At 36.4% G+C, this 27,168-nt stretch overlaps 1 protein-coding gene across 1 annotated transcript; it reads right to left on the bottom strand.

The window, feature by feature from the left end:
- Positions 1 to 386: 386 nt before the first annotated feature.
- Positions 387 to 26,682, bottom strand: LOC145587548 (isovaleryl-CoA dehydrogenase, mitochondrial). Its single transcript, XM_081644282.1, has 15 exons — positions 26,414 to 26,682; positions 26,117 to 26,200; positions 24,881 to 24,938; positions 22,583 to 22,707; positions 22,461 to 22,505; positions 21,780 to 21,828; positions 21,560 to 21,669; positions 18,775 to 18,851; positions 17,676 to 17,726; positions 17,516 to 17,580; positions 9,101 to 9,255; positions 8,955 to 8,995; positions 8,805 to 8,859; positions 7,350 to 7,406; positions 387 to 829 (listed from the first exon to the last, which is right to left on the bottom strand). The coding sequence occupies exons 1-15, from the start codon at positions 26,525 to 26,527 to the stop codon at positions 683 to 685; spliced, it is 1,233 nt and encodes a 410-aa protein (XP_081500408.1). The 5' UTR covers positions 26,528 to 26,682; the 3' UTR covers positions 387 to 682.
- Between the last annotated feature and the right edge of the window lie 486 nt (positions 26,683 to 27,168).

The raw sequence follows: 27,168 nt of genomic DNA, 5'->3' as shown, positions 1-27,168 counted from the left end.
TTTTTATAATTTATACTTGTTGATAATTAAAGATATCATTTGTCAAAGTTGTACATTGACGTCAGTCAAAATGGGATATTTAAATAATAAAGTGTGAGGGATAGCTCTGGTGGTTAAACAACATCTAGCAAAGTTGTTAAAACTATAACAGTAAAGCGCACTTAATTGTAACATCTAATAGAGATCGAGTGAGGGAAAGCTCAAGTGATTAGTACTTCCCTCCCAAGAAATCATATGATCAATTCTCTATCACCCGTCCTTTCAGAAATCCCTTATGATACACCAAATTCAGCTCAAAACAACCCCTCCCCAACCAAAAAAAAAAGGAAATAGAAAAAAAATTAGTAGATAGCTACCTCAAACAAGGCAACATCCATGAACTATCAGTTAACATCTTTGGCATTCACAATTAAATCCATATAATTGTGCCTCAAAATAAAGGTCCGAAGGAATTGAGCATTTAAAAAGCTCTAAAATGTTAGATTGATATAATTGCACTTATTTGCTTTACAGATTCTATACAGTATAATCAGTTTCACTGATGCCTCGAAAGAGAGCAATGGATGACAATCTACAGCAGCACGCCTGGTCTAGCAGAGCCCAGTATCTTCACTGTTATGAAGCCTTGCATAGGAACCACAGATAGTTGATTTGGAATCACCCAATAATTATTCCAGAGTGCTCATTGCTCCTTGAACAATTCACGACTGATGATCATTCTCCTTATCTCACTGGTTCCTGCCCCTATTTCATATAATTTTGCATCCCGAAGAAAACGCCCTGTTGGATACTCATTCACGTAACCATTACCTCCAAGACATTGTATGGCCTGCAAAATGCAATAAGGCATTCAATTACATCAATTCATCTGATATTGCTCATGAAGTATTAACCTTAAAAAAAACATGTTAAAATTAATGTAAAACTTTATACATGGAATGTCCCATGTATAAGCACCAGTAAGATTTTGTAACTAGCAAATATTTCTGTCCTCCATTCCATTTATTAAATTCACATCTCAAGCTTCCCTTATGGAAACTAATACCAAGTCTCGATATTAGTCACACCTTTTTTCAAAAATCAATTACACAAGTCCTTGTCCTCCACGTTAAAGTACCAACTCAATCAAAAGCTTAAATTAATGGTTGAAGCAAGGATCGATTATATACTCTATCACGCCCCCTCACATGAGAGCCCTTCGGGCTTGAAATGTGGATGCGGCATGGGCACTTGAAAGTGGGGGTGGATGACACTTAAACCCGTGACCTTTGTGTCACGTTGGCTCTTGATACCATGTTAAAGGGTCAACTCAACCAAAAGCTTTAACTAATTGTTAAAGCCCAGGATCGAATATATATACTCTATCAATATTGGGTTCAACTTGGCCTGGTGACAGATGTTATGATTAAAGCAGTAAAAAATTTGACCCAACATAACCTGACTAATTAGCTAATTGACTCAATTTGATATAAATGAGCATGACCCTCAGCTATTTTGTTATGCACATAGAAAGAAAGAAACATAGAAAAGAAGGCCAAGGAAACAAATCAGTGAAATAAGCAATACTGTGTCCTTCGGCTAATTTGTAGAGCACATAGAAAGAAAGGAACTTGCAAATACTAAGGGCTTATCTTGTTCATGTTAAGAAATCAATATCTTTTTTTGTTGCTTAAGTATAGTTAGAGCCAATAGTTTACTTAGAGACTCACTTCTTAGTTCACAAATCATGGATAAAATCATAAGTGATTTCACTACCTTAAAGCTTTGTCACAATCCATTATCATTTATCAAACAGATTCATAATCTTCCCAGAGGATAAAAAAATCTATACTTGCTAGGACAAAAAGGTACGAGGCAAAGTTCTTAGAAATAAGGAAGAAATTCTGTTTGTTTATGAAGACTTATTACTAAAAACTAACATTAAACGTAAAAATATAAATAAAAATATTTTGGGTAAAAGAGCATTTTCAACGAGCTAATTAAGCTAAATCCACCTTTTATAAAAACTAGGGTAGCCCACGCGCGCGATGCGCGGGACATGGCTAGCCATTGCGGGGATGTTGTATATTTGAATCTTAAAGTTTATATACTTTTAGGGGTTGTTTGGTTCATTAGGGAAATGTAAATTCCCATGAAATTTCAATTTGTGGGAAATAAATTCCATCATCAAAATCATGGAAATTCAACAAATTTGTTTGGTTAAGAATGGAGGAAGTAAATTCCCATGGGAATTTCAACTTACCAGGGGAGTAAGGTAAGTGAATTCCCATGTTTTGTGGGAAGTCAAAATTCCCATGTATTTTCATTGCCCACATTTTCACTTTTTTGTGTCAACCAAACAAGAGGGTGAAAATGAAAATTCATGGGAATTTTGACTTCCCACAAAATATTTAGTCAACCAACAAGGCCTTAGCTGGTGTTGAATTACACTTGTATTAAGTTGATCAATAGACGCATATTATATCATCATATACTACCTCCATTAATTATTATGTGCAACTTTGGGGTTTTATTTGTGTGATATAAAATATTTCAAAGTTGCATATAATAATAATTAAAGGAGGTAGTATTATATTGTAGAAACATGTTTTGTGTAACAATGATTTTTTTTTTTTTAAATGATTATAACTCACCAATTATTTAAAAAGACTTGTGAAAGCTATTATTCTTCATAAGTTTGGAACAACATACGCATATCATTTCATGACTACATACCTACAATAGGAGGGTTATGGATAGTTGTTGTCTCTAACAAATCGATATGATGGAAAGTGTGAATGAGGTGATTAACTATCATAATTATTACTTGGAATTATCTAATGCTTCCCAAACTGATGTATTCTACCAGTTCAACTTCAGGATGAAGAGGAGGCCCCACGTACATAATTTCTACTATTTTATATCAACCACGCAATGATAATCACTGCAAGCTCCATCATACTATGACTCGTATACTCCTTCATCCCATATTTGGTCTAGAAGATGAAATCTAACATTTATCTCATTGCAACTAACATCATTTTTCAATTATACGGCTAAAATAAGCAATAAGAAGAGTATTTCCACATTAATCATAAATAAATAAATGAACCAAACTCCTATTAAATTTGGAGTAATTTCATCATCTTCTTTCTTTTAATAATAGCCTTGTTGTAAGTCAATTATATGGCTAAAATAAGCATTGTTTATAAGTTTTTTTTGAAAATATTACCTCACCTTATATATTGATTCAACGGAGGAGAGAAAGCTCGAAAATCAATTCAATGGAGAACACATAGGTCACTTCAATTGAGGAGAGAGGCAGAGGAGGAAGGGGAAACAAAAGGGTGTGTAAAGAAAGAAATTAGAAAAGCTTATATTTAAGTATTCACTTTAATAAAGAGGGTTAATATGTAAATACACATTTTAAAGGGTAAAATAGGAAGCACACTATTCATAAGAGAATTCTTGTACTTTTTATAAGGTAGGGAAACTGAATATGGAGCTTTTTAGACTAGGTGATTAAGAAGTTTGAGAAATTCTTGTAGAATGACATTTTTTTTTTTCCTAAACTTGTTATAATCTACATCCCTACCTACCCAAATACGAATATCTTTGTTTGTTATTTCATATGCTCTAGTAAGAAAATAGCCAAAGTTAATGCTAATTTTACCAAACAATTTATGGTAAACAGCCAATACAATTAGCTAGTCAAAACATCTAATAAACTAATACAACCGGGTAGTCAAATCAGCAAATGCAACCAGTTCTTGGCAAATTACGAAACAAAGCTTTGGCCCACTTATGGGAAATTAAAATGTAATGTGATGGGAGTCATTTAAACCCATGTCTTGGATCAAGAAAATAAAGCATAGCAAATGTAAGCAATATAGTTTTGAGTTTTTTTTTTTTTATACCTAAATCCCTTGCCCCCATGTTTCTTAAATTTTTTGCGACCATTTTATTTATGGAATAAATAATACTTCCTCTGTTTTTTAGTTGACAAGTTACTTTTTTTTAAAAAAAAAAAAAAAAAAGAAAGTTATTTTTAGTTACATGTTTCTCTTTTTGATAAGTTTCCTAATGTATAATTCCTATTTTACCCTTACTTAACCAATTTAGATTGGTTTGTAGTTTGGTGGGTGAGGGGTATTGCAACGAACTAGCGTGGTGTTGATAAATAAAATGGACGGAAGGTTGATTTGGATGAATAAAGCTCGAAGCTTTCGTACAATCGTTAATGGCTTTAGGCCATTACTCTCCAAGACTCTCTAAACTTAATACTTTCTGCCTGCCTTCTCTATCCTAAACTACTACTATTTATACTACTACTGCAAAGCATAAGATGGCAACAATGCCTTAATTATTACTAGTACTACTCTTGTCTTCTTCCTACTTTTGCACACTACAAACAAATGGCCTAAGGAGGCCTGTCTGCCCTGCTGCTCCTCTGCCCTCTGTCTCTCCCTGCTTGCTGTTGTTGCTTGTCTCTGTTGTTGTTGTTGGTCTGCCCCTGCTGCTTGCTGTAGGTGGGTGTCACGGGTGGTGGTGGGAGTGGGTTCATTGCAATACTCCCCCCCAAAACAGCCACCTTGTCCTCAAGGTGGAAAGCTGAATTTTGCGCTTGGAATGTGTTTGAACGAGCAAGTGTATGGTCACCCTTAATCTCAATCAACTTCCCTTCCACAGTAAAACGCATTTCTTGTAGCTTCCAGTTGGTCGTCACCGGGCCTAATTTTTCCAGCCACTGTACACCTAGAATGATGTCGGAACTCCCCAAGGGAAGAGGCAAAAAATCCTCTTCTATCACCAACTCGTCATTGAGCTTCACTCGTACTCCACAACATTGTCCTCTCCCCTCTATGATTTCACCGTTCCCAAGTAAAACTCCAAAATTATCATCACCAGTAATTGCTATCCCAAGCCTTTCGACCAATTGAAGCGAAATCAAGTTGTTAGTGGCGCCGGAATAAAACATTATCACCACTGACTTCCCTTGAACCTCTCCTGTAACTTTCATTACATTCGGGTGGTTCAACCCTACCATCGAATTGAAGGAACCAATGACCGGAACGTACTCTGCCATACCCGCTGGAATCTCCATTGCTGTAAACTCTCCTTCGCCATCCTCGTAATCCTCTTCTACCAATAAAACGCTCAGCCCTTTCGCGGTGCAAACGTGGGTAGGTCCGGTCCAACGACCGTCGCATTTGAAGCATAATCCCTTATCTTTCTTGTCTTGCAATTCCTTCTCCGTTAGCCGTCGTACCTCGCCATTGAATCGGGAGTGGCCGGAGTTGGTCCGTGTTTGGGCAGAGTAGGGTGGGTTGTTTGCGGAGGCGATGGATGACTGGAGTGTTTGATAGGGATTTGGATAGGTTCGGTGTGGGTTGTGAGATTGGGTTTGATAATTAATTGAGGGAGTAGAGCTGTAGGGGTTATAAGGTTGGCTATTTATGGGGTTATAAGGTTGGCTATTTTGGGTATTTGATTGGGCCGGCCCAGTTTCTAGGATAGTAGTAGAGGGATTTCTATTAAAATAGGAGTAGGGCTCAGGTCTAGAAGTTACCCCACCCGTCTTTCTTCCCCCTACGACCCGGTTGCGTTCTTCGACCCGAACCGCTAAGTTCATGGCATCTTCCAAGGTAAATGGATTTAGAACTCGGATCTCCGTCATAATCTCCTCCTTCAACCCCTTGATGAACTGACCTTTCATCACGCTCTCTGGAACGTCGGTAAGCGGCGATGCTTTCTCTATGAACGCCTTCCGGTACTCCACCACGGTGGTGGTTTGCTTCACCGAAAGCCACTGCTCGTGGAGGGTTCCATCATCGACGGGTCTGAATTGAGTGAGAATACGCAGCTTCATATCCTCCCAATTAACCACCGGCCGGCGGCGGAATTCCCACTGGTGCCACCTCAGTGCGTCACCCTCCATCGCCACCACTGCCGCTTGTAGCTTCTCCTCCTCCGAAAGCCTATAAAATTGGAAATATTGCTCTCCTCGTAAGATCCACCCATCCGGGTCGGATCCGTCAAACGTGGGTAAGTCGAGTTTTCTAAATTTCCAGCGGTTGTCTTGGTGGTTGTTGTGGGGTTGGTAGTCGGTGTACCCATTGTGGTGTGGGTTGTGATGCGGCTGGAAACCTGCTCCGGGTTCCCAATTCCCGAAACGGAGCCCGTTGAAGTCTCCTGCTCCAACCGGCGGTTCGTTGAAGCTACCTGCACCCAGCGGCGGTGCATTAAAGCCACCAGCACTGAACGGCGGCGGCTGCGGCTGCTCACTGAAGATCGCCGTGTTCCGCGGCTGCTCAACCTCTTCCTCCCCTGTCGCTGGTGGCCCCGGTTGCTTACTAAGAGCCTCGATGGCCCTTCGAATGTCTTCCATCATTCTGTCCTGTCTGCTTGTTGTCATGGAAATTTGTTGGGTTACCTCGTTTCGAAAACGATCCAGTCTTCCTTCTAAACCTTGTCTGACTTTATCAATGGTCTCTTCCTGCTTCTTTAACAGAGTTTGCTGGAGTGAGTTTTCTCCCTCTCCTAGCTTCTCGAAAATTTCTTCCACTCGTTCCTCTAACGCGGCTACTCGTTCAACGGAGACTGTCGGGGCTGTCGGAGCCATGGTTGCTCTGATACCAACTGCAACGAACTAGCGTGGTGTTGATAAATAAAATGGACGGAAGGTTGATTTGGATAAATAAAGCTCGAAGCTTTCGTACAATCGTTAATGGCTTTAGGCCATTACTCTCCAAGACTCTCTAAACTTAATACTTTCTGCCTGCCTTTTCTATCCTAAACTACTACTATTTATACTACTACTGCAAAGCATAAGATGGCAACAATGCCTTAATTATTACTAGTACTACTCTTGTCTTCTTCCTACTTTTGCACACTACAAACAAATGGCCTAAGGAGGCCTGTCTGCCCTGCTGCTCCTCTGCCCTCTGTCTCTCCCTGCTTGCTGTTGTTGCTTGTCTCTGTTGTTGTTGTTGGTCTGCCCCTGCTGCTTGCTGTAGGTGGGTGTCACGGGTGGTGGTGGGAGTGGGTTCATTGCAGGTATTTATATCTTTAACATATTTGACATACCTTAATGGCTTAAAATGTGTGCCTAAATGAAGTGTGTCAACTAATAATAAACAAAGGAGGTACGGCATAAATTATTACACGGGCCAGGTTCTGATTTATGTGACCAAAAATATAGGCACATTTTAATTTAACCACTATGTCTCCAGCCAATCTTTCAATTGGCAAGAGGGTAATTTTTATATCAATTTGGCTAATTGGCCACAAGATGAAGATTAAGTTAATGTGCAAACAATCAAAATGACACCTAGATGTCCAAAATACAAATACACAAAAGAGCTTTATACCTGTAGTGCAACTTGTGTACCCCTTTCAGCAGCACAGAGAATAACTCCAGCGCAGTCCTGCAAGCATTTTAGAAGAGGGGTGAGGAGGCTTGTCACGTGCTTGACTAATTAAGCAAACTGAGAAATTTTTAGGTAAGCAAGAAATTGAAAAGAATTAATAGGTGGTGGCAGATGCAGGATGACAAAGAAACAGACATCAGTTGTCATCGCCTGTAGAAGAAACCAATTGATACACATGTAGCAGAATAATGACTTGGCATTCCATTGCATGTAAAAGAAAAAGATACATAAGATGCCTCTGCAACTTTGTAGGCATATCTAGAGGCTAGGAAGATGCACTCCTCAACTCCCATGGCATCAAAGCATTCATGTGACAAATCTTACCGCCAGACCGCCAGTGAATATGTTTTAATCAAATTAATTACTAAAGTGTATCATATTTGAAAAAAGATAACATAAATCACTGTCAGAAAATTATCATGGAAAATGGGGGCAAAAATGTTCTCCGGAAAATCCTTTCAATCTCAATCTATGCATAGATATCCCAACACCAAGGAAACAGCCAAAGAACATTCAGATTAGCTAAAAAAAATAAGGAAAGCAGAGTAATCACAAAATTTCTAATTCAGCATTTCAGTCTCTCAAAGGCATTAATGCTAGCATTTCAAATTAAAATACCTTCGATAATTTTTGTCATCTTCTAATGCAAATTGTTAAAAACTACTTTCTGGGGCAGTATAAGAAACTTAGGGGTGTCAAATTTACCAGATTTTTGAACATGGAACCTATCAAAATTATACTTTTCTGTCCCAATATCTGTTACATTTTTAAACCATAGTTGCATAATAGTTTCGATCAACGAAATGAGCCCTTAATTCTTTCATTCACATTTCACAATGATGTCTTTGTATTTTTTACCTATTATTTACTCCCTCCAACCCACCCATAATATAGTGTTGTATTCCATTTTTGGTGTCCCACACTGTTGTGCCTGTTTCTAAGATTTCTATTATTATTTTAAATAGTTTTATTATAATACACTAACTTCATTACCTTTCTCATACACCCCAACAATTTGCAAAGTTTTTGTGCCAATATTTACTTTTTATACTTTCCCGTATAAAATAACCCTAAATCCCAAGATTCATCAAATGTCGTTATTTACCTTTTTTTATTTGTACCTATCCCTATATAATTACAACCTTTACTACATTATTCACCAAAGAGTCCATAAATCAGCACAGTGGTAGACAATTAGACATGCATAAAATCCTCCTTCAAATCCTGATTAAGGGATGATATCAGGCTCCCAATCAAGAGGAAAAACATAGACTGAGGATTATAGTTTCAAATCTTTCAATGAGACATTGAATTGAGTAACGGAAACAAATTGAGAGAGCTATAAGGTGGACTAACATTAGAAAACAAATCGAGATGCATTATAGATTAACACACCTTTGGGTCAACTTTCCCACCGTCACAGTCTCGTGCAACTGAGTACACATATGACCTGTACAAGGTGCGAGAACAATCAAATTAATTTCTTCAAGACTCTTTCCGCTGTTCATGCAGATGATAAAATCATCAATTTGCTTACAAAGTTACCTTGATGATTGCAAGGAAGTATACATGTCAGCAACCTTCCCCTGCATCAGCAAACCAACTGTATTATTTCATTTGCAAGGCTTTCGAGCTGGAAGTTCTAGATCTATCAGAAATTGTCTGAAGGTTTAAGAATGCAAAAAATATACCTGAATGAACTGAAATTCACCGATTGGACGCCCAAACTGTTCCCTCTGCCGAACATAAGGAAGAACAACATCAAGGCAAGCTTGCATAATACCAAGAGGTCCAGCTGACAAAACAAGCCTCTCCAAGTCCAGCCCTGACATCATAACATATACCCCTGGATAAAAGATCAGAGAGCTGTGTTAGCCAGCATGCATGAAAACCTGGGGGCAGAGCTAGGGGCATCGAGTCAAACTAAGATAACTTTTTTATTTTGTTACTAATATAAATACAAAAATTGTTACGTAAGATCTTGTTAAATTTGCTTTAATGTGTGGTATCTAAATATCAACTTTCCATAATGTGCAATCATATATAATGTAAGATATAATTAGTCAAATATGTGCATTGTAGACTGCAAAAAGTGTAAGTGAGAACGCGCGCACACACACGTCCAAAAAAAAACAGAAGAGTACTGTATTTTGTGAACCATATATGTTGAGGATATATTTCCAAGATACTCACAATATTTGATAGCATTTATATATGGTTATTATGTATATCTTTTGATTGTTTCCTAATTACTAGGTTGTCAAGATAAGGTAACTCTAGGATTAGTTTGTAACCTATATATTCTGTTTTGATTGTTAATTGAGAATTAAGTCGAGTTCATAAGTTTCTACATGGTATCGGAGCCGAAACTGGGTTCCTAAATTTTTTTTCCTTCATAGTAAACAATGGCGGGGGATGACACACCACCACCGCCACCTCCAAAAATCGAAATTAATTCCCCTTTTTACCTTGGTCCACATAATAGGCCGGGTGATTTCATCACATCACAACACCTAAAGCTTGATAATTTCAATGATTGGTCTCACGCAATTAGAATTGCATTATCGTCTCGCCGGAAGTTTGGGTTTCTTGATGGTAGTATCGTGAGTTTCGAGCCTCCATGTACGGAGGATGATTGGATTACCATCCATTGTATGTTAAGTCTCTTGGTTAATGAACACCATAGATCCAGAAGTTAAATCGATGCTCTCTCATTATGATGATGCTAAGAAGTTATGGGATGATTTACATGAACGCTTTAGCCTCGTCAATGGCCCACGTATTTAACAAATCAAGTCCGATATTAGTCGTTGTGAGCAAACTAAAGCAATGTTTGTTGCAGTGTATTATAGCAAGCTTTTGGTTCTATGGGATGAGCTTGATAAACACGAGCCTCTAATTTATTGCAAGTGTGGGAAGTGTACCTGTAATGTAGGACGACAGCATGCCGATCGACGTGATGGAGATCGATTGCAACAATTTTTACTTGGTTTATATGCTGAGTATTATGCTCCTTTATGTTCCACTCTTTTGTCTCACGACCCTTTGCCTACATTAAATAGGGCGTATCAACAAATTTCTCTAAGAGGAGAGTGTTAGGGGCTTTTCTCCAAACAAAAATGAAACTCCTCCTTCCTCGGCACTAGGCTTTGCTGTTCGAGCCAATGCAGGGAGAGGTCATGGAGAGGGAGAGAGGCCAGTGTGTGAGAAGTGCAAGAAGATCGGCCACGAAACTTCAAAGTGTTGCGCGGACAAGACTTGCAATCACTGTAAAAAGAAGGGTCATGAGGAAAGCAGGTGCTATGATCTTCACGGCTGGCCTAATAGTTCGGTTGGGCGTGGTAGAGGGTCGGTGAGAGCTAATGCTATTCTTGGCTCGGGTTCACATGATGCATCCGGTTCCTCTTCGGGGAAATTGTTTTCTAGTGAACAATGGAAAGCTATTACGGGTTTGATGGGTAATGCCACTATTTCTGAAAATCATTTGAATGGAAAGTTTGATGACACCTCTTGGATTATTGATACCGAAGCTACTCATCACGTTACAAGAGATATTTCTTGGCTTTTTGACACCAAAAGTTTTGAATGTCCCGTAGGTCTGCTGAATGGTGAAATTGTTTTGACTTCTCTTGTTGGTTCTGTGTGTTTATCGCACAAGATTACTCTAACCGAGGTGTTCTCTGTCCCTAATTTGAATTGCAACTTACTTTCAGCTTCTCAACTTTACAATGAGCTTAATTGTGTTGTCCAATTTAACTCAACTATGTGTGCTATACAGGACCAAACAAATGAGGTGATTGGAACAGGAGCTAGGAGGGAGGGATTGTACTATTTTAGCAAATTGGATCTGGCGCATCGAGTTGGAGCAATTGAAGTATGTATGCGTGCTAAACATGCTAGAGATAAATTTCCTTCCGATAAAGTAGTTAAGTTGCTTCCTACAGTTAGTAGTAAAGATAGGTTAGATAAGGGATGTGAAGTATGTATGCATGCTAAACATGGTAGAGATAAATTTCCTTTGAGTGATAATAATGCATCTAGAATTTTTGAAAAAGTTCACTGTGATTTATGGGGCCCGTATCGACATGTTTCGTCATGCAGAGCTAGGTATTTTATGACAATCGTTGATGATTATTCCAGAGTTGTTTGGGTTTATTTGTTGAATGATAAAACTGAGGTGTTTCGTATGTTTTTATCGTTTGTTGCTATGGTAGAACGACAATTTTCCCAAAATATTAAAATTGTGCAAAATGACAATGGTACTGAGTTTAATTGCTTGCATGATTTTTTTTCTACCACCTGCAATATTTTTCAAACCTCGTGTGTAGGGGTAAAAGTTCGGTATTCGGTTTGGATTTTGACCCAAACCAAATCCAAACTGAATTATTTTGGTTTCGAATTTTCCAAACCGAATCCGCACCGAATTTGATTTGAAACCGAACCAATCCAAACCGCAATTTAGAAATCTAATTCGGTTCCAAACCGAAAACCGAATTTATGTAGTTTTTTTTTTTTTTTAGATTGTTGAAAAAAGTTAATTAAAAACAAAAATAAAATATAAAAAACCAAATTTATAATTTATAGATCTACAAACTGATTAGCAAAAATAGAAGTAATACAACTATGATTAATTGATTATCAATAAATTATATGAATTACAACACTAAAATCTACAAGAATACTACAATTTCGGTACTACAACGGTATAACCCCAGAAAAGCCATTCACAATTGCAATAACAACTTCGTATGAATCCGGTCGAAATATGAAACTATGAGAGAGGAGAGATGATTTAAGAGAGGAAGAAATTAACCATTGTTGTACACATGAACCGACTCCATATTTTTTACAAGTTTTCAAACTTACCAACATGCAACAACACCAACACTCTCACTTTTTCTTTATTTTTCTTTCAAGTTTTGACCCCTTCCAGTGATTAATCAATGATGATGATGGTAATTCCATTATTTATTTACTCAGAAGTTAAATTTTTTTGAGAGTTAAAAGAAGGGGGCGTGAAAGAGAGATAAAGAACAGAGAAGACATGAAGGAGAGAGAAGGGAGGCATGAAATAGGAGAGAGAAATGAACATTAGGGTTTTTTTTATACTTATATACAATGTTACACACCTGGGTCCTAAATTTTGGTCGACACTTCGACACGATCAAGGGAGTGTCTTGACTAATATTTAGGATACGGCTACTGTAAAAAGTGTCTAAAAAACTAATCCGACACTTAAATAATAATAATAATAAATTAATAATAATAGTTTTAATAATTATTATAATAATAGTTTTAGTAATAATAATAATAATAGTTTTAGTAATAATAATACTAAAGTAATTAGATTTTTTAAAAAAAGTTAAAAAAAGGTATAGTACGTTAATAGGAAGAAGTTACCTGTAACAAAAACAACTTTCAAAAAATAAAAAAGAAAGGATGAGAATGAAAAGTCAAAAGTAAAAAAAATACTCCACCACATAAATATGACAGCTGTCCACCTTTCTTTATTAGATAACAGCTATCTCATACTCTCATATTTCCACCAACCTTGTTATTATCACCCAACCTTTCATTTCTGGCTTATTTGCCTCTTTCTCTCTCTATTTCCCTATTATGTAACTGCTACACGCTGGAAACAATGGAGTCACGGCAGTATCGACACCTATTTCAGACACCTTTTCGATCCCCGAGTCGACACTTTCCCGGAGCCGTGTCAAGGGTCGGGTCGTGTCGTGTCGACACGCGACACCCATGGTCAAGGAAGGTGTCGGAGTAACAGAGCTTATATATAAAAGGTATGGGCTTATGTACAAAGTTAATAATGGGCCAATATTTCGATTCAATTTCGATTTTCGATTTTTGGAAGGCCAAAACTGAAACTGAAACCGAAATCCACTTTTTTATTTTTTGAATCCAAAACCAAATCGAATAGGAAAAAAACAGACTGAATAGTTGATTCGGTTTGGTTTGGTTCGGTTTTCGGTTTTTATCCATATCACTTTCACAGTCGTGTGTAGGCACTCCTCGACAAAACGGGACGGGAGGGTTGAGAGAAAACACAAACACATTTTGAGTGTGGCTAGAGCTTTGAGATTTCAAGCAAAAATACCCATTTATTTTTTGGATGAGTGCATCCTTGCCGTGGCTCACCTAATCAATAGAACTCCTACCCCTTTACTCCAAAACAAAACTCCATTCGAAATTCTTTTTAATAAACCTCCTATGTTTGCTCATAGTCAGAAAACGAATGGGGATAAATTTGCAAGTAGAAATCGTAAGTGTGTTTTTGTCGAGTACCCTTTTGGGAAGAAAGGTTGGAGCTTATATGACTTTGAGTCGAAGGTGTTTTTTGTTTCTCAGGATGTTAGAGGATATATTTCCTTATGTTTCCCCGGATGTCGTCAATATTGTTGCTCACTATGTTACTCGGACACGGCAATTTTGCCGTCATACCCGAGTCGATACGACCCGACACGAATCCGGGTATGAAATCCGTTCCGGACACGCCACTTGGCTCTAGGGTACGACATTGTCGTCTTGAAATGATTTTCATGGCAAAGATCCGCAGAAAAGAAAAAAAAAACCATAATTTAAGCTCCTGTATACTTTCCGGCGTGGTTGGCTTTTCCATGGAAGTCGAGCAGTTTTTAGGCTTTTGGCCATATAAAAAGTTTATTATTTTATATAAAAAGAGTAGGTTGGATACGGCTATATTATTTTAACTTTGACCTCTTGACTTGACCCCACCACTTCTTTAACCGTACAAATTGTTTCTCACAATCTATCCCACGTGACCCACCCTTTTCCCACTTTTTATTTTTTTTACTGTCTTTTCATTACTGCTCAGTGCTCACATACTATATTATAACTACGAAATACTAGCTACTCCATACTACTCTACAGTCTACACACGGTAAAAGATTTTTAATTTTGTTTTAATTATTAATACGGGCATATTAATTATCCATTTTTTTTCTAAAAATTTATTGTCTTATGCCCGTGTCCCCGTGTCATAAATTTTTGAAATTGACGTATCGGACACTTGGATCCGTACCAATATCAGATACCCGTACCCGTGTCAGTGTAACATAGGCTGCTCATACTTATGGTTCGGATTGGGATGTTCATGATGATTTTATTGAGTATGAATTGTAGGAAGAAAGTGGTGATTCTTTTGAAGTTAATGGTGGGGAGGGTACCTCAGAGCGGGCTGCTCGAACTCCCCAACGCAACACTAGCGGGCGCTGGCAAGGAAGAACATCTGGAAGTTTCTACCCAGCCAAGGGTTTTCCGACGGGCGCTGGGGTGGCTGACAACCAGCCATGGCGTCTGGTACAACCACTGGAATTCTAGCGGCTGCTGGCGAAGGTGGCAGCCCACAGCTAGGGCAACCCGTCACTCTCAAGCTAGCGACGATGGCAGCACCTTGGTTGATACTCAACAAAGTTCTATGGAATTAATGGGTCGTGGACATCGTGAGAAGTTTCCTTCCGTTAAATTACTTGATTTTGTGACTTATTCAGTGTTCGCTAAAAATCCGTTTCCCCCTACTCCGTCTTCCACATCCACACCTCCTTCAAGTACTCCTTATCCTTTAGCACATTATATTTTTTGTGACAATTTTTCTGTGAATTATCGGAAGTTTCTTGCAGCAATTGTAAGTAGAAAAGACCCAAAATCATTCAAAGAAGCTATGAAGTGTGAAGGTTGGCATAAGTCAATGCAAGAGGAAATACAGCTTTAGAGGACAATGGGACTTGGACTCTAGAGCGTCTTCCTCGAGGAAAAAAAAGGCACTAGGGAGTCAATGGGTGTATAAGACAAAATTTTTATCTAATGGTGACGTTGAGCTTCTCAAGTCACGCTTAGTTGTTTATGGGAATCATCAGCAGGTGTTGATTATAGTGAAACATTTGCTCCAGTAGCTAAGATGACTGCAGTTCGGGCGTTCCTTGCTATTACGGCCTCTAAAAATTGGGAGTTTCATCATATGGATGTTTATAATGCCTTTTTGCACGGTGATCTTAGTGAGGAGGTATATATGAAATTGCCTCCCGGCTTTGAAAGTTCGGATTCTACTCTGGGTTGTCGTTTGAGAAAATCGTTGTATGGCTTGAAACAAGCTCCGCGGTGTTGGTTTGCCAAGTTAACTATTGCTCTAAAACGGTACGGCTTCAATTTACTCTGATTATTCTTTGTTCACATATACTAATGCCAATGTTCAGATTAATGTCTTAGTGTATGTTGATGATCTTATTATATCTAGTAATCATTGCGCTGCACTTGTTAGTTTCAAAGCTTATGTGTGTGATTGTTTTAAAATGAAGGACCTTGGTCCTTTGAAATATTTTTGGGTATCGAGGTTGCCCGGAGTTTGAAAGGCTTGTTTTTGTGCCAAAGAAAATATACTCTAGATATTATATCTGAGTGTGGTTTATTGGGTGCAAAGCCGAGTGGCTTTCCCATTGAGCAAAATCATAAGTTAGGTCTTGCTACTGGTGAAATTCTTGCAGATCCCGAGGTATATCGAAGGCTTGTGGGACGATTGATATATCTAGGGGTTACTCGGCCTGCCTTGGCGTATTCGGTTCATATTCTTTCTTAATTCATGCAACAGTCGCGCATTGGGAAGGAGCTCTGAGAATGGTACGGTACTTGAAAGGTACCCCGAGTCAAGAAATTTTGTTATGTGCTGATAGTGATTTAGTCCTACTTGGTGTGATTCTGATTGGGCGGCATGTCCTTTGACTCGTCGCTCGTTAACAGGTTGGCAGGTTGGCTTGTGTTTCTTGGTAAATCTTCCATCTCTTGGAAGACGAAAAAACAGCACACTGTATCCACTTCCTCTAGAATATAGATCCATGTCTGGGGTCACTTGTGAGTTAAAGTGGCTTAAAGCTTTATTGCTGAGTTTGGGTGTTAATCATCCGAAGGCGATCAGGTTGTTTTGTGACAGTGAGTCTGCTTTGCACATTGCAAAGAATCCTATTTTCATGAACGAACGAAACATATTGAGATTGATTGTCACTTCGTTCGAGATGCAATTACCGAAGGCTTAATTTCTCCATCACATGTGTCTACTTCTTCTCAATTAGCAGATATTTTCACAAAGGCTCCTAGGAAGAAGTAGTTTGATCATCTTCTATCCTTAGGCATCTACGACTCCCGTACGCCAACTTGAGGGGGGTATTGAGGATATATTTCCAAGATACTCACAATATTTGATAGCGTTTATATATGGTTATTATGTATATCTTTTGATTTTTTTCCTAATTACTAGGTTACCAAGATAAGGTAACTTTAGGGTTAGTTTGTAACCTATATATTCTATTTTGATTATTCAATGAGAATTAAGCCGAGTTCATAAGTTTCTACAATATATTGTGGTAACTTGATGTGTGTGCATTTATTTTATGCAATGTGTGTTGTATGTTGTGTGTTTATTGGCACATCTTCTTTTAGTGGCCCCATGACAATCCACTTGGATTTTTTTCCTTATGATGAACTTCTATAATAGTGCCTAAGTATTTGATTAGAAAACACATAAGTGGCCTAAAAGTTTGATTTTGAACATTATAAAAATAGCGGAGGAGTCAAATTCTTTTTTGATGCAATATACTGAATTAATCACTTTGTGACATTATTATGGTTAACATTCTTATTTTGGCCATTTCAAAATAATAGTTACACTTTGCTTATTCTAATTTAAGATACATGACCCAACTTATTTAATAGAATCTCACCCAACATTTATCCCACTTACAATATTTCACTTTACCTAACTTTAATTCTTCATTTCTTATAATACACTTTACCTATATCTTGTTATTGGACTTTTCTTAAAATATTCCATTATTCTTCTTTTCTGAGAACATTCCATTTTTTCCATTCATCTCTCCTACTTTCCAAATTTTCTTTGTTTTTGTAAGAAGATCAAGGGTAACCATTGTAGTGAAACGGAAGTACTTTTTAACTTTATAATGTTTATACACACTTTCATAGGCTTTTTAAAAAGACTTGAGCTGCTCACAACTACGTGAAAAGTAAGAAAACTGCATACACCCTAATTTACAGAACCATAATGCAAAGAGCATCAAACTAACCTTTTCCTTCCTCCCCGAGAACATTTTCCTGAGGCACAAAGCAGTTCTCAAAAACAAGTTCACATCTGCAAGGTATTTAGCAATCCAACACTAAAGTATCAGCACCTCAATACACACGAGATTGAATCATGAGTTTTCAGAAAGTTCACAGAACACATACGTGTCACTTCCTCGCATTCCCAGTTTGTCCAGTTTTTGGGCTGTGCTAAATCTGCAGTTCATGTAAAAGGGAGAATATATAAATAAACCTCTGGAATGAGACCAAAAACTGTACAATTTAGAAGACTCTATTACCCAGAGCTAGATATATTTCATATTCTCTTGATTATCTTGGTGTTTGGCAACATTCTTTAATGCATGCTCAATTACGAAGACTATAGTGGCAGCTAATCCCCCCCCCCCCCCCCCAAACACCCTTTTTATGTTTACTTGATTTGACTTTCACATTGGCCATCACACAACTTTGAGGTCATAAATATCTTAATTGTCTCTCAAAAAGAATCTAACATAATCCCACATGACTCTTCTTTCTTATATAAATCACAATAGACGGTCAAAGGGTGTGTGATAGTGCGTGTCAAAATGAACAGTGAGTATACCAAAATATCAAATAGAAGTAGATGTACTCCCTCCGTATTTTAGTACTTGCTCCACTTTCCTTTTGCGGCTGTATTTTATTACTTGTTACATTTCCTTTTTTGGAAACTTTTAACAATATTATACTATTTTTCTCCCCACTAGTGGTCTTCTCATATCATATTTTAATATTTTTCATATTCTCTCTCATCCCCACTTATACACACTTTTGTTTTTCATAATTTTTTATTCTTCAACCAACCCCACTTCATATTTTCTATTATTCCTCCTAAAAGTCCGTGTCCGGAGAGAGTAGTTATAAGCAATTAGAAATGGGGAATGGAAAAGATGTTTTTATCAATAGTCACCTCACCAAAGCATGTCAACTTGATCAATGAGGAGATAAATTAAGATAAGGATAATTCAGGTAATAATCTAGCGGTTTCAAATTTAAAGTGACAAGGCAACTAACCTAATGAGCAATAAGATTATAGATGCATCATATATCAATTGGAATTTAAAAATAATAATAAAAAGCACTCTCTTTAAAGCATCTGCTGTAATTGCAAGTAAGAGAACAAGGAGACTGGATTAATGCAAAATACAGTCAGATTTTTTTTATGACATCAAGAAAGCAACGGGAACAATTGCCGACTAAAAAATATTTAATTGCAATTTAGTACCCAGGCATTCCCTTTTCGATGATGAATGCTGTAATTCCTTTGGAGTGTTTGGCCATGTCTGTTTTTGCATAGACTACCTGCCCCAACAAGATATCTCATTATCAAAAAAAATATGGGGGAAAAAAAAAATCAAAGATGAGGCATGAATTTTCAAATTCTAGGACAAAATGGCTAACATATAAGTCTAGGTCCCCACACAAATTGCCTTCTCGTCTCATTTCTATTATAGTTTTGGAGGGATTTGTTGACTTAGTTACACATGTTGCCCATAGTAAGAAAAAAACAAAGCTACAGAAGCTTTTTTTAATTATAAGAACTATACCTATTAGCAAAATATAATTCATATGCCATGTAAAAGTAACACTTGCCGTAGTGCACCTTCAAAAATGTGTTGATTATATCACTTACACAGCATTTCTATTTCAGATACCATCAGTATCCCTAATTCAGTCTCAGCTTTAAAATATGACAAAAATCTTCAGGGCATAGTAGTTGATGACCAGGCCAAGTAGCCAATAATATTATAATTACACAACGCTTTATCAGATCATTTATACGATAACTTAAAAAAATTTTGGTTATAAAAAGGAAAAGCAGACATTATCTCACACTATATCGTCTCTTTGTTACATAAAAATATGAGACAGACACAAAATGTTATTCTGACCAACATTCTAGATACATACTTACAAGCATAATAACTAAATGTAAACACCTAAAAATGTCTCCCCGACCAAAACCCAATAATAATGAGTAAAGTCTTTCATCACCATTTGGTTCGGATAGAGTGTTGAAATAAAGGAGTACTTAATTTTGATCATAAATCCAGTCCAAATCACCTTTCTAGCCCACATTTATTTCTGTGTTAAACCCAAAACATTTATTTCAATTCTTTCTTTTTTATTTTTAAGCCCAATTCAATAATTATTCAATTTACACTCGTACAAAACTGGCTAAAACAAACTTTCCACATCTTAACACGCAAAGGAATAAAATAATAATATCCCAGATTTCGCGTTCTTTGGTGCGACACGCCAGATTTATCACGTCATGCTAGCTGCTGATGTGGCGCGACAGTAGTTTTGTTAGGAATGTGTGGAGAAAAGATCTAAGTATAGCATGATGGATATACTAGCTTGCATGTGAAGAGTAGGCATGTAGGTGTAGGAGTAGTTGCTGCGCAAATAACAAGGTTGCATACTCACAGCCAGATCGCAGGAACTCAAGGTGAGCTGAGCTTTGCTCCTGTGCGCGAAGAAATGTGGCTGACCTGCAGCACACACGCAGAATTCCTTGCAAGGACTCGAACGCTGGCTGAACCAAGCTCCTGCGCGCACAGCACCATTTTCCAGCCAGCAGCTCACTCGCAGGAATACTTGCAGTAGCTCACAGGCAGCAGGGAGGTCCCCTGAGCGCGCAGCCCGAGAACAGCCAGGTTGCAGAATGTGGGTATTGGGATTGCTCTGTTTTGCAGCTGCTAGCAATCATTGGGCAAGTGGCTTCTTCTCATGCATTAGGTCTTATTTATTACCCTAGACTATATGTATATGGTTTTGCCTCATTATTTTGAGGTATTCACAAAATATTAAACACAAGTGAGGGTTTAAAAGAGGTTTTGTGAGAGAGCATTTGAATATCACACTTTTCATGCTTGTAATCATCTTTCATTCATCATCTAATATTACTCTATAGTGCAAGGTGGCTTTTTTCTCCCGCTTTTTGGGTTTTCCCACAGTAACATCGTCTCCTTTATCTTTGCTTTAATCTTTCATACTTGTTCTTGGTTGATTGCTTGCTTGTTCATTGTGATTGTGGGTTGATTGCAAATGTTGTTGGCACTCTAAATCCTATCAAGTTTTGTTCAGGCACCAAATTTTCTATCTTTTTCCGATTTTATTCTTATAAATACCGTAGCCTTTTGAGGATTATGGGCACCATTCTCTGCATACATTCTCTCTAATACTCTAGTTTCTTAATCTTTTATCTCTCTAATGATCCACAATTCCTCCCTGAAGTGCTCCTAGACATCTATACTTCACCCGAATTTCTATCGGTGGTCCATGGCGTGAAAGGTTGATCATAAACATGCGGGTTCAATCTAAACTTAATTCGATTTAACTTAATTTGATTTAATTTAGTTTATTTTGATTTATATAGTGTATTGAAGTAAACTAACGGTTTATTCATCATTTGTTAGCACAACTTTTAATGACTTATGAAATGATGAGATTCTCTCTCCTATTACATCTTTAACTCTATAAGAGCATTACTTCTTTGTTGAATACGACTAAATCTATGTGATTAATCAAGCTTTAATCAAATATGTGAGATAGAGATTGACTGTTCTCTTCAAATTTAGTGATTGTTGAGATGAGTTTTATCCTCTCTGCTATATTTTATTTCCTCGTCTTTCTTCCAAAACCTAGAATTGCATCTTGTAAGGTGGGAAAATTGTATGAACTTTTCGTTCAGGAACAATTTTTCAATGAAAATAACCAGATACATGTAATGAATTACTCTACATTCAACTTATAATCCCGAAATTTACATTCCTGAAATTTGGTAAATGGATTATTATAGCATGTATATGGCTCAAGAAATTAAATAAGAAATTCAGCTCTAATGCGTGACAATTGACACAAAAATACAAATTTAAAAAATGAGCATGTGTGCGGCATGTGCATTAAAAGACACGTGTGAGCACGCTCACACAAAAACAGACATCATTGAGTAAATGGAAAATTGCACTAGATGTTGCATGAGTTGATGAAATGAATGTGCTCACCAGGGTTTGAGCAGTTGGGCCATTTGTGCACCACATTTTGTTCCCATTTAGCACATAGCCACCATCAACACGATCAGCTCTGCACTTCATACCAACAACATCTGAACCAGCTGCAAAAAAAAAAATGGAGGAGAGATAAAACTGCATCTGACTACCATGATGATAACTGAAAAGCATTCCCATCACTCAGGAAAGGAAGGAAAGAGTTCATAAATTATACCATTTGGTTCACTCATTGCCAAAGCTCCAACATGCTCCCCACTGATAAGCTTCAGGTGCAGCAAACGTTTAATTTATCAGAACATAGATCCAAGAATAAGACCCTCAGCCATTCACATAAACATGAACTAGGTGCAATTCTAATTAGTAATATTTGCGGTTTATATAGTAGGTTAAAAGAGGCCCCCTATTCCCCTAATCTATCAATAATTGGGCACCAGTTTGGGTGATCCAAGCAGGGACAATTATCCAAAGTGCATATTAATGACACTCTCACAACCAAAGACATTAACATGCAACTGCATACTGCTTTGACACAGGATTAGTTTCCCCTCCTCCTCCTCTCCCAAAGTCCCAACCTCCATCGACCTTGTCATTTGGCTATGACAAGCTAATTAAAACATGACGAAGCCACACCTCACATGATTTTGCACATACAAAGTCAAACGCCACTTACACAGTTACACTTCAAAACCTCAGAAACACATGGGTGCATATTAACCTAACATTTCCTTAACGTACTCTGTACTCTCAAGTGGCGAGCAAGTATATATGTTAATGAATGAAAAAAAAATTCAGAAACATAATTTTGATGGTTAAGAATTAGTAAGAATTTCAGATTATAGCTATCAGCAAGTGTAAGCACATTGATGATAAAAGGCACAACTTAAAAGTGTCATACCTTTGGTAAGTATTTCTTTTTCTGGTCAGGATTCCCATTCCTTGCCTGAAAACAAAACACTTTCCTGACAAAGCAACATAGAAAGAGAAAGTATACTATTTAAACTCCTGTCTTGGTCTTACCAGCTGATTTATACAAAGATTAGAGTGGGCTCCATATGACAGGCCAACTGAACCAGAAGCACGACTGATTTCTTCCATTGCAATACAGTGGTAGAGATATCCAAGGCCAAGTCCACCATATTCCTCTACAAAATAAATAAATGCATAAAAATTTACAGTCATCCCTATCAATATCATGAAAGAGATTAGAGTGACATTACTTCACAACTAAAATTGCTTCAAACAAGCCAATTACAAGAATGGTCAAGAACTTCTATTTAAGCAATGAATTAATAAGTTTTACTAATTAGTCTCATAATAGTTGTTACATTTAGGGAATGAAAGCATCATTACTGTGATGTTCCTACCATTATTGCTACTATAGACCAATAGATAATTTAGTTATATACCATGTATAAATGCTTTACTTTATTGCTAACATAAATCTGATAGTTATTATAAGACAGCTTGACTACTATTATAGGACAGAAAGAGTAAGAAGGTTGAGCCTACATATCATATGCAATAGCATGGAGAACTCTTTGGAAAGTACAGCACAGTGCAAAGATTAGAAGGTCAGGAAACCAGCAATAATATTGACAGTAATTATGATAGTTGTGCTGGTTGATGCAAAGGCATATTAACAAAAAAGGACATGAGATAGACATCCATCTTATTTCTGGTTCCTGACACAAGCTGCCAAACTTTATCTCTCTATTTGCAAAGAGGTTGACTCCCTTGGACCATGACTTATAACTTATATGAAATAAGATTAAAATTTCACTTATTTCATGTCTAATAAGTTCAGCTCAAATCTAATAAGATAAGATAAAGTTTATGAGTTCAGTTCACATAACGTAAGATAAGGGCTAATAATTTCTGATAAGATTTTGTTAGATTTCAGCTATTTGTGAATTAGAAGTTCCTCATCAATGTGGGGTGTTGGATACAATGATATCCGTGTTAATGAAGATTGTATTTTTATTTTTATGTATGTAGTATTGCGGTTTGATATAAGATATGAACACCTTTTCGTATATTATATATTTGGTAGTTATTTATTTGGATGATTGTAATTATTCATCGTTATTTTAAATGATCATATCATTTCATTATACTTGCACCTTTTCATATAGATTGTGTTTCTCTTTTGGCATTCTTACAAGTTAACTTCCCTTTGTACGGCTACAATTGCTTCCCATACTGCTCTACAAAATCCTAAGCTATGCATTAATAGTATTATATGACACATCAAAAGTTCCCAACTACAATCAAACCATGGTTAGAGATAGATAATAAAACAAAAGGTGCCAGAGAACAGGGACATTGCAGCCATGTAGGAATTAAAAAAGGTTCAGGTAAATTATGTGAAGAATGAATGACAAGAATGCAAATATTACACAGCCCAATACAAAAATTTGAAGCACAACACAAGCTTTCTAGGCATCAAAACATAGTATTGGGACAAGGAAAAAAGATTAATGCTCGTGCTTGGAGCAAGAGACCCACCAGCAGTCAAGCACTAGTGTCAGCACAGTTCAATTGAAAGCCTTCCAGTGTGACATGATAATGAGCAAAAACATATGGACCACATTAAACTGACGTAGAAATTAATATGATCACAACTATCGTTGTTGCATCTCACTCCTTGGAGAGTTTATATAAATGTCATCCACCGACCAACAGTTATCCTCAAACTTCCGTACTTAAATTGTGGCATGTATTGACAAAGAAAAACTTCCACTTGAGTGTTGTGATTCAAGTATTTTAAAATATGTTTTCAGCACCTTGGATGGCTTTTGCATTTGCTGCAATTTAAAACTAGTCCAGAGATTTCATGTGAGTGACTATTTACGATACCAATACATGTTACTATTACTAATCCTTGATAGATGGCTCAATCGTCTATAAATAATAGTACTACCTCCGTTTCATATTATTTGCAACGATTTGACATAAAGAGTGAGTAGAAAGTCTAATAGTTGCGAATAATATTAAATGGAGGTAGTATATCTTGAGTCATAACGTATGTAGCATGAAAGTCAAAATACAGATCATATAATCATAATTAAGTGAAATTCATTTAATATGACTAAATTATCATCATCCGTAATCTCATCATGTAAACCCATACAGAGGGTCTAATTGTTTTAGTTTATATGTCATCGATAGTACTCTTTAGTTTTGCTAATTATACTGTCAAAACACTTTAGTAAACAAGTTTATCTAGAATCAACTTTTGACACAATCGAAATTTTTCAAACTCTTTTAAATCAACATAAAATCACAAACAAAAAAGATAATAATAAATAAATAAACCTGGTGCCGTAATTCCGTGAAGATTAAATTCTCCCATGAGTTTCCATAGATTCACATCCTACCAGAAAAAAATCAGTAATACGGAGTATTATTAGTACGTCCTCTATTCTTCATTATAATTGCAACAATTTGGCTTTTATACCATTCACGTAATAATCTGACCAAATATGTATACTTAATACAAATGTTGTTATATAAATTGTTGTTAAATTAATTTATACATATATGAAGTATATAAATGTTGTTATATAAATTGTTATTAAATTAATTTATACATATATGAAGTATAATTTTTTAATGTTAACAGTCAAAATTGTGTATCGGTAAACATAATAATCAAATTGATGCAATTACAAGAAAACGGTGAATTGTTAAAAAAAAAAATAAAAAAAACAAAACAAAACAAAATCAAAACCAAAACCAAAACCAAAAACCATTCGTTTGGCGTCGTTGTGGTTTTCTTTTTTTTTAAAAAAAAAAAATCATACTTCCTCCGTTTTTAAATACTTGCTCCACTTTCCATTTGGAACCGTTTTTAAATACTTGCTCCATTTCATTATTTGGAAATCTATTAAAATATTTAATTCATTTTCACATTCTCTCTCCTCCAATTCTCTCAATTATTTTTGTTTTTTACAATTTTAATTCTTCCATCTATCCCACTACCTCCATATTTTATTACTTTCTCTAATTACTCCTAAAATTCTGCGCATGGAGAAAAGGAGAAATGGAGAACGGAGGGAGTATATCATACCCCTCCGCTCCAATATTATTGCAACAGTTGACTTTTAGCACTATTCATCACTTTTATTTGACCATATATTATGATTTATCCATTAAGCAAAACATAATCACGTGGCATCTGGTTAGATTCGTCTATCAAAATAGTTTCACAATATTAACTTTTTATAATTTTTACTCTTATACAATAATAGATATTTAATATATAAAATGTTTCTGGGATGCGTAATTTTATCCTTGTTACAATATTAATAGAACGGATAAAGTATATTATATAATGAATAAAAAAATTAATCAAACTGACGATAATTTTAAAAAACTGAAAACAGAAAAGTAAAAACATCAATTCTTGTTTTCTATTTTTGGTTTTTTTTTTTTTTTTTTTGAAAGAAGTTTTTTTGTTTTTAAAAAAAAAAATAAATAAAACAGCAAACTGAATCAAAAACGATGTCAAACAAAAATAGAAAAATCAACTCAGAAATAATGGAGGCATACCTTAGGAAAGTAATTGGTTTTATCAATTTTCTCTGCATGAGGAGCAATTTTTTCTTGCGCAAATTGGGCAACACTTTCCTTGAACTGTAAACATTCCAACAAACCTTTAACATGTTACTAATAAATACTTCTTAATCAATATCAAAATTTGAATCAAAATCCAATTTGAATTGAAACCTATAAAAAAAAACAACAGTTAAATTTTATAATTATTACTCCCTTCCGATTAAATTAATCTAATCGTCCCGTTGATAGCGTAATTTGAACTAGTAATGCAACAATAATACCGTGACGAACCTGAATTTGTGTATCATCAAAGAGAAGAGAGGTAGAGAAAGCAGCAGATTGAGTTGAATTCCTGGAAATTAATAACGAAGATAAAGCTCTTCTAATTGCGAATAGCCTCTGCATCTTCAAAGAGAGATGAACTGGTAGAAGGTATAAAAATGGAGTACGTCAAATATAAAATAATTCAAGGAGCAGAAAATTTTGTTATGGAACTGCTGAGAAGAGAAAGCGTGGCCCTGTAAAATATTTAGGGGAGTACTAAATGCTGGTGGCATTTTGCCTAAATGCAGAATAAAATAATTTTTTATAAAATATTATATTCCAATTTTACCCTTGGTAAATTTAAACCCTTCCACTCCTAACTACTTCCAATTCGTATATGATCATCCCTATCATCTACCATCTAATTGCAAACAAATCAAATTGTAGCGTATTTAACTTTTTACATGTTTGATATCTAATTTTGTATGGATTCTAAGATATGTATATTTTGTGCTAGTTTTTTTCCCGCAAAATCTTATCACTCGATGAACAGTTGCACAACTATTTCCAACTTATACGAGATATTTATGGGGATTAACACAAAGTAACGGCCGGTTCGAATTTCCGTGGCCACAGTGGGGTACCGGTTCGATTTTCCGAAGCCTCATAGGGGGTACCGGTTCAAAGTTCCGAGGCCTCATAGGGGGTACCGGTTTGAACTTCCGGGGCCTAATGGGGGGTACCGGTTCCAAATTCCGAGGCCTAATCAATCAAAAACGTAT

This window comes from Chenopodium album, chromosome 17 (genome assembly GCF_948465745.1).
Source record: "Chenopodium album chromosome 17, dcCheAlbu1.1, whole genome shotgun sequence".
In the NCBI taxonomy this organism is placed as follows: domain Eukaryota; kingdom Viridiplantae; phylum Streptophyta; class Magnoliopsida; order Caryophyllales; family Amaranthaceae; genus Chenopodium; species Chenopodium album.
The sequence above is the reverse complement of the archived record's forward strand: the minus strand, read 5'-3'. Positions and strand labels throughout refer to the sequence as shown.

Excerpts from the sequence above, each read along its gene's own strand:
- LOC145587548 (XM_081644282.1), bottom strand. The coding sequence starts at position 26,527 with ATGCAGAGGCTATTCGCAATTAGAAGAGCTTTATCTTCGTTATTAATT. Across the intron at positions 26,201-26,413 it reads TTGATGATACACAAATTCAG|TTCAAGGAAAGTGTTGCCCA; the intron begins GTTCGTCACGGT and ends GAATGTTTACAG. Across the intron at positions 22,708-24,880 it reads TCACGGAATTACGGCACCAG|AGGAATATGGTGGACTTGGC; the intron begins GTTTATTTATTT and ends TTTATTTTGTAG.